The sequence below is a fragment of the Paramisgurnus dabryanus genome, chromosome 4, assembly GCF_030506205.2.
Source record: "Paramisgurnus dabryanus chromosome 4, PD_genome_1.1, whole genome shotgun sequence".
Lineage (NCBI taxonomy): Eukaryota > Metazoa > Chordata > Actinopteri > Cypriniformes > Cobitidae > Paramisgurnus > Paramisgurnus dabryanus.
Genome location: NC_133340.1, coordinates 11947633 through 11959290, shown reverse-complemented (window position 1 = coordinate 11959290; position 11658 = coordinate 11947633). Strand labels below are relative to the sequence as shown.

Genomic DNA, 11658 nt, shown 5'->3' with positions numbered 1-11658 from the left:
TGTATGTCTTGGAGCATAGCTCTCTCAGAAGACTTGAGACTGAAATCAAGATTAAGTGTTTGGTATCCTCTGTGATAATAACTTTATTACTGTTTGAGAGCTTTTAAATGCCATGTCAGTGGGCACCAATGGAAGTCTAAGCACCACCCCACTAGATTGAATTAGATGAAATGGTGCAGTGGTTCTGTTATTTACAGTCAGGTAAATGAAATGGTATGTCATTCTCAACAAATACGTCCACATACAGATAAATGTTTTGTTTTTGTTTTTATTGTAACGTCTTTGTTCATAAAAAATGACAGTGATTAAACATGTCCATTTTCCTTTTCCAGATGATGGCCCTGATCACATTAATATATTTTAAATAAAATACAATTTAAAATTTTTACCAAGTAGGATTTTTAAATACATACATATGTCTTAAAATGAATCCATAAGAGATGTTCTAATGAGACAAAAAATTAAATACACAAGGTCGTCTCTCGAAAATTTCATTGCTATGGGATATAAGAGACAGAACTTTTTGTTTTAGTAGACTGCCCATCAAATAGACATAATTACCATCAGAATTCACATGGCGTTCATAGACTCCTGAAGGCAATCGGCTTCACTCGAATTAGCAACTACGATAAATCACCATTAATTAGCTAATAAAAGCCAGCAGGTGGTTGGGAGCCCACAGCCATTCCCTGGTTGTTTGAATTATGTATATTACATTGTTGCGGCAGTGATGAAGTAAATGAGAGTGTGGGAATAACAGACAAGAGTCTTTGAGGCCCTTGTGAATGAAAGGGTGATATTACCTGCTTCTAAATCTCCCACAATTCCCAGAATCCCACCCAGAGGACTACAAGTTCCTTTGACCCCTGCTCAAATAATGAAGTCAGCTGGGCTTTTAGGCACTAAGCATATTTGAGCAGTCATTATGTGCAATGATTCTCAAGCCTTTAAAGTAACACGCCACCATGAGTGACATGTTAATTTCTCCATATAAAGAAATCCAATTCAGACATATTACAATTGGTTACTCGGAAAGCAGGACTGCTTTATTTATTTTTATTTTTTAAGGAAAAATGGAAAGCAAATATTTGAAATCAGTACAATGAATCTATAGATGGAATCAAGATGCCAATCAGAAAACTCCTGCAGCATGACGGTGGATTGGCTTTTAATAATCCAAAATATTAGGTTCTTAGTGTATTGATCTATACGATTTTTTAATAACAAATAGTTTGTTAGACTAATTTCATTTTCAAAGATGATAATACTTATACCTAATTTGGCAAAAGTGATTATCATTCTTTTTACCTTAATGTTGGTCATTTGAATAAGGCAAATATAGAAGCATCATGTCTCTTTAATTTTTGAGCCGAGTGTATTTTGATAAAAGATGAGAAATAAAGTTACACAGTTATTATAGACAAAATTGTTAATGTAAGGCTTTGCACACTGTCAGGAAAATTTTTTGTCTGTATGAAAAGAGAAAATGAGGGCATTTTAATATAAAACCTATTATATTGTAGGCTTTTTTATTTACATTTTTGTGTGAGCTATTCCTTTATACCTCACAGTTTCTTAAAAAAGTAGTGCGAAATATGTCACAGTGTGTATATATGTACACTAAAATTAAAGTACACATGTTGTCATTTAATCTTCCTTCTCAGTGTAAGCCATTATTTGCAACGTGAAGCAATAAGAAAGAATTGTAAATTAGCGTGTCTTTGAGATGGCTGGCTATTTTCTTGCCGTAACAACTTTTTCTCTCTTCATTTATCTTCCTGGAAAATGGGTCCTTTTCTTGGGGACCCGTGTCCTCAGGCACTTGCTTGGCACAGAGTAAAAGAAGTGGCGACATACGTTCATGTAAGTGGGCCATAGTAGCAGATGGGGCACTGATTGCTCTCTTGTTTACAGCTGTTTGTGCCTCTTCATGAGACTCGAACTAGCAGCAAAACAAGGCAATGTTGCACCCTGGTGCAAAAATTATTTGTGGCCCCCATTATGAAGTGGGCCAAGTGCTCCAAACAGTAATGGACCTTGGCAAAGTGATCCTTTACATTTGAAAATTGTAAGTATTGCTGCTGATATAATTACAGAATAATAGTTTCAAAGTGACATAATTTCCAAAAACCCATCATGCCATTTCTTTCGCATTTTTCTAATGCATGACCACAATTTTAATGTGTATGACTCATTTTTAAGGGCATTCATGGTGTAAAATCATAATGGGTGTGAATTACTCCACAATATGTCATGATACCACAGAAATCTCCTTGACTACCGCTCAGGAGCACTATAGCATTGATAGCCCACAGCTATCCGTTGATGTATTTCTAACAGTAATGAACCTTTTGCAAAGACACTTCGGAGACCTTACACTGCTCCAAGGACATAATTCAGTTTAAAACACTTCATTGCTAAAACAGTACATTCAGTTCTGTTTTTATTTTCCAAAATTAGTCCTTCTGTAATTTAAATTTTCTGAAAGAACACTGACATCTTAATTCATTATATAAACATTGTTTTTTATTAGAATGTTTTTGTGGATCTTGAAATGTTTTCTGTAATGACAAAAAATATCACCTCCATCTGTGCAGATATTATTAAAAAAGGTTTATACATCAACAAAATCAAATAATGTTTATAAATGCAGAATGCTCTATTAGTTCACTTTCTGTTTTAACCACAAGGGGCAAAGCTTTTTGAACCATGTCTATATAAAAAATTATATACCAAATTCTGTCAGGTGCCTATTAATTGAAATAGGAGCATTGTTGTGTACACATACAATTTCAGTACAGTGTTTGTCTGCCCCAAGTACAGAGACTAGTATATAACTACTTTTTTTATAAGTAATAATAATTAAAATAATAATTATACTACTACTACTACTACTACTACTTCTAATAATAATAATAAAAACAGTTTCCTCTTAGTGAGACACTTTCAGTTCTCACAACGCTGCAATGTTGTACCTCAGGCTACAGTTAGTCAATGGTGGTATGCTTTTCTTTTTCAAATTCAGTAGTCAGCATTTCCAGCATCTGTGATTAGTGATGTGAGCAGAGAAAGAAAACAAGGGGAAGGTGGCTGGGGTACAATAAAGCCCAGCTAATGGGTAGTCAGGTAAACCTATAGTGAATATCTCATTAGCAAGCAGAGTTATCAGACAGAAAAGTGAAAGCTCTTTTAACAGGGCTTCTCATTTTTTTTCTCTTTTTCGATCTTTTTTTATGTCTCCTCTATTACCCTAGATCTTTTCACCCTGAGCTTAAATATAACACACCCTCAGTGTCTAAAACAATTACATTTGTGGCCATGTAAACTAGCTAGGAAGCACTATGATATTGTCAAGTTCTCATTGCAGTTTATATAATCAATGTATAGTTTATAATAATAAAATAATACTAATTTTATTCCCAGACAGTAAAAACAAAATTATGTTGAAAAGTTAGTCGTTTTTTAAAAACACTCTTAATTTTTGTAAAGTGAATGTTTGGGGCTCAGCTGAGAGTCCAAGCAGGCAAAGAGAGAAACAATAATATCTCACACTTAATGGGACACTACACAAATTAAGAGAGGCTGTGCGTTATATTGCACAAATACTTCAATAATGGTTCGTTCACACGGTGCATCATCACATGCATGCATAATGCAATATACTACGAAATGCTTTAAACCCGTTTCAGGCTTTTTGTGCGCTCTATCGAAGTCATTTAGTCCATTGCGCCTGTGGTCTATCACTATAGCCTCGGGCCCCTGGCACTTGGCCGGGCGTCGTGTCATCACACCAACTGGGTTTCTGATGAGAGCCTGACCCCAGCGCCTCAACTCTCACCACTGTCTCATTGCTTTTATTTACATCTGTCTTTAGCATTCTAATTACGCGCTTTATTGCTTTAGCCCGGAGGACAGGGCGCTTGAGTTTTTAACTAATAATAAAGACCCGTTAAATCCCACCCACGGGCACACAGACAGCACAGGACACATGCCTTATAATGGACGAAAAATATTACCAGGAAACAAATGACATATTGATTATACAAAAAAAAAAAATTTTATATTTTTGATGCTGCACATATATCATAGAAGTTACTTCACGTGCCAGATTTGCCTAAAGTAATGATTGTTGTTGTATTCTCATATTTTTCGCAAGATTGTTGCAATATTTCCTACCAATTTTAAGATGTAAAAGATTCAGTCTTAATTTCCAAATATCTGTGGTATTGACCAAAAAGAATAAATCACAAAAACCTGCAATTTGGAAACAAGGGTGCATGCGTACTGTTTAGCAAACCCATAAGAAAAACTTTTAAACGGCCCTTCACACTATGCAGAATTTTATAAAACAGCATCAATACCAGGACGCAGAGTCTTTTAATGAGCTCTCAACTTTAAAGACTTGAAGGATATTAACAAGCTGCTTGACAAATGGTGCTTAGAAGCACATTAAAGACGCGGCTAATGGGGCGCATAATGACGGCTAATTTTCGATCAGATATAAATTAGAGCCCCCAACAGTTATTTGCCTTAAGGACTTTATGTAAATGATCCTGTTCTGTATAAACTGAGGACAGAGAGAGAGAGAGAGAGAGAGAGAGAGAGAGAGAGAGAGAGAGAGAGAGAGAGAGAGAGAGAGAGAGAGAGAGAGAGAGAGCACTCCTTGCGGGTATGATGAATAGATCTGCAGCGGAGCACGGCTGTCAAAGCCCAATGAACACACACGTCCAGCAGACAGCTCTACCACCTTCTCATTATTGGCAAATGCGTGTTATAACTGCGACTTGCTCATTTGGAACGGCGCAACAGCGTATGAGAATAAGAGAACGCAAAGTGCCGCGACATCAGGCCTAAATGAATTTCCAACAAAGCAGTAGGAAAACCAGAACTGGGCGATAAACATTCAGACTCATCCTAGACTCTTTAATATTTAATCACCATTGGCATTTTTTTGAAGACACCAAATTTGAATCTATTGTACGTATAGCGGAATACCCGTAAATAAGAATGGTGGTACACCTTGAAATTGGTATCCGTTGACTACAAAACTATCGGAAGATTTATTTTCTTATTGTGAATATTTTGGTTTTAATGTGTATTTTGATTTAATAAAAAATCTGGTGAATAATTTCGTTAAATATTTGAATATGATGTTTTACAGTTTAAAGTCTTTGATGTTATACACGTAAAATTCACAAGTTAAATTTATTACGTGTATTGCAATAAACATGAGGTGTTATTGGCAGTAGCCACACTACTAAATAATGTTATAATGTAATTAATATTTAGTTAAATGTTGTAACAAAGTTAATTTTATTTGGTTCTGAAAACAAATCCTTGATTTTTTAGCCTGCAATTGATTAAATCATTTTAACAAATATTGCAAGACAGACCCCACTGGAATAAATGCCAACAAGCAGTGATATTATTGGTTTGTTAAAACGTGTTATAATAATAAACTTTATACATTTATTATATTTTAATTATTTAAAGTAGGCTAGTTTGTGCGGTAGTATCGGTTATATATTTTATTAAGCTAGCTGCGTTTTCCTTTTTTTATTGGTTTAATCATTTTAAAGCATGGCGTTTGCTAATTTGCTATTGTATATTACTTAAAATTTGGTTACATTTTGTCTTATTATTATCACGATGGTTTTCCCCATTTAACCAACTCTTCGCGTACAATATAATCCTGTCTTTGGACAGTATTATTTTGAAGTGTAAGTAAATATGTGTGTCATAGAGTGCTCAAATCTGGTCACAGCAAAAATATTTGTGTTTTCGTCTGTTTATTTGTGACTTGTTTTATTAGATAGGTTTAACGATCACAAGTGTAAAATAGCGGTTTTATATCACAGCTTATGTAATCCTTACATTAAGCTTAAACTTAATGAACCACAATGATTTTTTTTCCAATTTAAAATATAGGCTACATTAAAAACATAATTGAGAAACAAATTTATATTTTAGGTTTATTCATTTTTCTTGTTTTCGTTATTATTTTTTATATGTAAATAGCAACTTTCATGAGAAATCAATTCTTCAATGCCCTATGTCCGTGTCAACGAAAAAGAAAGGCTTCAAACGCAATAGATATCACTGTCGATTCAATAAACAATATCGCACTAAATAAGGGCTCCAATGTCTCCAACACGTCAGAGGCCTGTGGTTTGCCTTAACGTGCTTTGATGGCAGACACTTGGGGTAAATGTACAGTTAAAATATTCTATTCGCAGGTCCCCAGGCGGAGCACCGACAGTCCCTGGCTTCATTAAAATTTCATCACTATCCCTGTGAAAGGGGGGGGGGGGGGATTTTCAGGAGGAAAGAGAACGAAAACAGAAGACCTAATTACAACAAAGGAAAACAGCGCTGCCCTTTCCTTTTTGAGTGTGACCACCGTGTTTTTAAAACATGTGAATCACATGTATGCAAAACAGCTAACAGGCCAGTGATCTCCCTTGGATCATTCTGTTAAAGGAGGCTAAAATAAAACGACAAATTCACATTTCTAAGAGACAGACTTCTAGAGCATTACCAGTTACTTGGTGTGTAATGACCTTACATGTGTTTTTTTTTTGCAAGCAAAAATAGGAATCGATAATTTCGTTAAACAGTAGCAGCTTAAACTGAACAGACCGTTTCTTGGTTTCTTCTATGGTGTGAGCGTTAAACATTAAGATTCATACTCCATGAGCCTCTCCACGCCCGGCCCTCCATGACTGTAATTAACAGCTCCAGTTAATGATTACTTATCTCAGTGATGTTAATTATCTGATTTTCATAACTCCATGTGTAATTTAATAATTCGTTCATATTAATTTGATAAGTGGTCGGCTCGTTAAAGAGACTGATTTTTCAGAGTACACTATACAGGTTTGGCTAAATACAAATGTCCAGGTATAAATAGTCTATTAACCAAGACCCTCATGTTTTGAAAGAGTAGTGTTTTAGTTAAAAAGGTAGTTTAAATACATTTATTTTTTAAAATATATTTTACTATTATTATTTCAAATAACAAAATGAAAAATCACGCATTATTGTTCATTTGCAAAAAAAACCTCTTTGAAAATGATCAGCAAACAGCAATTGTGAAAATATCTGGCGGCTGTCCGTGGTGCTGAAAGCAATCGGTGCGCCTCGAATGCCACGACACGTGCGGCGCTACTAAAATGACACTCCTGTCGATTTTTTTTCTTTTCTTTATCATACGGCCTAACAGTGAACTGAGTCGGTCTTCAAAGAGCTGCCTATGTCAGTAGAAAAACGTAAACCATCGACTGTGGATTTAAATGGAGCCAGGCACGTTGGCAGGCGAGGTGTTTTTCTGGCTGCCTGACATCTGGCAGCGCTGTGCTCCAGGGACCTCCCCAGATCTCTATAGACTTCATGATTAGACTCTAATAGAATATTAGCATTTGCTCTCAGGTAGGCTTTCACTGGTTAGGAAAGCAAGCAGTACCATAAGCTGATCGTGGAAAAACATAAAACAAATAGAGCTGAGGTCATGAAGAAGTCTACTTTTTGACAGCAGCAAAATAAAAAAAACAGACGAAAGAATTCTATTTGTGTCTTGAAACATAAATATTACATTTAAATTTGTCAAAATTATGTTACAGACACATGTTCCCACATATTTAGCCGAGACAGAGAAAACATCTTAATTTAAATAATGCAATAAAGCCCATAACATTTGTATGTGAAGCAATTTGACGTTTTGCCTTCGTGTTAGGCTTTTGTATATAAATAAACCCATTGAGAACGTTCAATAAAATTTTAAAATGTTGGTCTTTAATGAAACACAGTTCAATTCAATTATCAAATAGTAACTTAAATATACATTGATGTAATAAATTAATGAATTAATCCGACATTTAAACCTAATGCAACAGACATTACAGTTACCGCAGCTAAAACAGCAATACAGCAAATACCTGTACGGATATCTTATGTGTATGTCCAAATGAGATATATTTACATTTTACGTGAATGCTTGCATGAAACTAATTTTTTTTCAATGAGAAAACATTACTAAACATGGTGAATTTAACAAGCAACGACTCCATAATTGTACGCGTATATTTATACAAAGAATTACCAGATAACATACATGAAAATAATTTCAAAGAAAATGTTCTCATATAGCTCTCGATTGTGCCTTCTTGATCGTCATAAGAACAACGAAATAAAAATAAAAGTGGTTTGTTTCAAGCAGTTTTCCCTATCTGCAGAGGGCCACGTTTTCCTTGTTGTCTCAATATGATTTTCTCAAGCAAAAACGTGGAGGGAATCCCAATAAATATGTAATGAAGTAAACATTACCTCACGTGATAAATAGTTCATAAGAAACACAGCGTTAGCGCGCAGGCGTATTGCAACAAATATTTGGCTGGACAAATCCCATCACTAAAAATAACAATTTATCCTCTCGTTATTTTCAGTAAACCCACTATGTTCTATTTTAGTTACTAGAGGTCAGTAATTTCAAATTTAACTTTCTAAATCCATATGCCTTCACAGGAAAACATGGATATTCTCATCATCCATTGCCTAGTTGTAGGCTATGTTTATCATTATTTAAAATCACAGAAGTGGAACTAAGAAGACGACAGACAAAATAATGCATGTAACAGTTAAATTAATCATTTACAATAAGCTGTTTGGTTATTATCAAATAATGCTTTCTGAATAGTTGATGGACTTCGTGATGTCCTCCTCTTTCTGTTGGACCCTGAATTAACATCAGATTGGAGTGTGTCATGCTGAGAATTAAAACACTGAATGACACTCGCAACCTTTTGACCTTAAGATTTTCTTAGAGTTGGCCAGTTTATATTTACTTGTGCTGTCTGTAGCATCCATATAGAACAGTTTTGGGTAAATTACTGAAATAAGTTAAGTTTCAGGTAGACTGTCTGGCTGTGGCTTGAAGAGTCTTACTCCTCAGAAATAGAAAGGTGCTCTATAATAAGTGAGGAAAAACGAATGGTCTTACTTGATCAGTCAAACGATCCTTTAAATGATTCCACATCCCGTAATATGTGACAGTGATTTGGTATTTTCAGTCTTTTTTGAATGTCATGATATTCTGGTTCAACGCACAAGTTATTGATGATTGAAAAAGGTGTGAGATACGAAATATTTTACAAATCGTCTCTAAACAGTTTCAGGAGTCTCTCGACGTATCTTGGTCTTCTGATCAGTGTTTTTTCGAGCTAGACGCAGGCCGAGTATTTCATGCGTTTTTGTTTCTGCCTCTGGTTGCAAAACCAAACCCGTACTACGTTCTTTTTGAGGTCCAGCTTCTCTGCAATCGCTGCGATTTTCTCCGATGATGGACGCGGCTGAATGGCAAAATACGCTTCGAGGGATCTTTTCTCGGGGGCCGCGATCGAGGTCCTCTTTCTCTTCTTCTCGGCCCCATTGAAGAGCTCCGGTTTATTCAGTTTCTCACGGTGTGACTTCTCAGCCTCCTCGAGCCAGGCTTGCAGGATGGGCTTCAGAGCGATCATGTTGTTGTGAGACAACGTGAGAGATTCAAATCGGCAGATGGTACTCTGACTCAAAGAGCCGACGCCAGGAATCTTCAGGTTGGCCAGTGCTGACCCTACATCCGCTTGGGTCACACCGAGTTTGATCCGACGCTGTTTAAAGCGCTCAGCGAACGCTTCCAAGTCCCTGGGATCTGCGTCGACGTCGCTCATGCAGCCCATGTGGGATGGCAGCCCATGGGCGTGAGCCATGTTGATGGCAGCTTGGTGCATGTGGTTCATGCCTGCCATGTGGGCAGGGTGCGCAGGCGTGGAGACCACCGAGCCGTCTGGCCCTGCCATGGCCCCAGCAAGTGCCAGTCCAGGGGTGATGTGATCCAGCAGGTCCCCCTCCAGTGCCTGGTGTGGCTGGTGATGGTGGTGATGATGGTGGTGGTGATGATGGCTTCCAAGAGCTGAAGGGTGCGAGATAGGCACGGACGACGAGGACGAGGTGCAAGGAAGCGTGTTCATGGTGTGGTACGTTGCGTCCGGCTTGAAGGGGCTGTGATGAGGTGGGTGATGATGGCTTTTAGTCTGCGAGACTATATCCACCGCCGCCAGAGCTTCCGCGCGGGCCAACAAACTCTCATCCAAGCCGCCGAATATATTGCTCTGCAATTGCAAATAGAATGCACACATAACTGTCAGCAGGGAATTCACGCTCCACTCCGCGGTTTTAAAACATTTCCAGCATGTAAAAAAAGAAATCCTAAAAAAGAACACACAAAACAAGACACATGCAATATCCCAGGTCATAAAAATTAATACCAAAGGCAAACCCGACTGAATACATAAGTTGGGAGGGAAAAATGGAGGTGTTGGGTGATTTGCTGTGCAGACATGAAAAAAACATCAAGCAGAAAAAGTGGGCTGTCAAAATGTGCCTTTAAGCGGTGATTATGCAGAATACGTACCGGTGGGGTTGGGAGACATGCTCGGCGCATCGCCTCGCTGCCGCTGCTGCTGATCGTGCTGCTATGTCGGGACGACGAGCAGGAGGACGAGGGCGCGATGGAAGTTAAAGTGGAAGAGGACGAAGTAGAATGCAAACTGGAGTACTTGGGCTCGGGTAAACTGGTGTGGGGCATGGCGAATGCCTGCTTGCTGCTCAGAGACATCATCATCATATTTGCGACCGAGCCTCAGCGAGTTCCTTTTAATAAGTTAAGACCCCGCCTCTTCGACTGGAGTTCAAGCCCAGTCGCTGCACGGAAGTCTCAAGTCGCTGTCTAATACGAGTGGGGTTGCAACCGACGTGAAGAGGATGATGCGCCGACTCTCTAGATAGCACATCTATTACTGTCTAATTACCGGTCTTCTGATCGCTCTGTCGCGTGGCTTGAGATGTGTGGCCAGCATCAGCACCAAAAGCCAAGCAAGCCTGTGCGTTGTGCGCGCCGTCGGTAAACTCCTTCAAAGATATCAGAGCAACTCTTATCAAAACGCTCCGCTGAATTTTCAATCGCCTTTTTCTCCGCCCTTACAAAACATGTTACATTTGCCACAGCGGAGGGTGATGCCTTTGGTGAGTTTGTCTTTGCTCACGTTTCAAATCGAGTAAAAAAGTTTCTTCTCTGTCCTCTTCTGGCAAATCTCCAAAATGACGTTGCTAAAATAATATCGCATATTACCATTTATTCCAAGTCTTCTTGAATTTAGCTGTAAGATAAAGGTGACGTTCAATGCTGCGGGGACTCGATCTGTCTGTGCTCTAAGGCGAAGGGCAGGCTGCGTCTCTCTTTCTCCCTCGCTCTTGCTCACCCATTCTCTCACTCCCTCTCCTCTTACACACTCTCTCGACTGTACCTGAAAAACCTTTCATGATTTATTATTCTTCATTAGCCACAGCGCCGCTGGGGACTCTGCGCATGGGCAGTCGAAATGACTGCAGCTGGCATTGTATTCTACTTCAATAAAGTTATTGTAAAAACCACAATAGTTTCAAGAAAATGAAAATTGAATACTACAATTAAGCACCTTAATAAAAAATAAATAAATTGTACGCTTTAAAATAAATATTAAAATTACAGTGATATCACCGTGTACTTAATACAGTGGTTGTTTCGCAAATAACCGTTTGTCTTTTGCTTTACACAGTAGACTATACTTATAATGCACAGTATTG

At 37.9% G+C, this 11658-nt stretch overlaps 1 protein-coding gene across 1 annotated transcript; it reads right to left on the bottom strand.

Moving 5' to 3' along the window:
• Nucleotides 1-7769: 7769 nt before the first annotated feature.
• pou4f2 (POU class 4 homeobox 2) lies at nucleotides 7770-11349 on the bottom strand. The gene is made up of 2 exons (XM_065295882.2): nucleotides 10448-11349; nucleotides 7770-10145 (listed from the first exon to the last, which is right to left on the bottom strand). Exons 1-2 carry the CDS (start codon nucleotides 10658-10660, stop codon nucleotides 9216-9218), a joined length of 1143 nt encoding a protein of 380 aa, XP_065151954.1. The 5' UTR covers nucleotides 10661-11349; the 3' UTR covers nucleotides 7770-9215.
• Between the last annotated feature and the right edge of the window lie 309 nt (nucleotides 11350-11658).

What these genes read in the sequence shown, in the direction of transcription:
- pou4f2 (XM_065295882.2), bottom strand. Translation starts at nt 10,660, where the DNA reads ATGATGATGATGTCTCTGAGCAGCAAGCAGGCATTCGCCATGCCCCAC. An exon ending in CATGTCTCCCAACCCCACCG is followed by an intron (nt 10,146 to 10,447) that starts GTACGTATTCTG and finishes TTGCAATTGCAG; the next exon opens with AGCAATATATTCGGCGGCTT.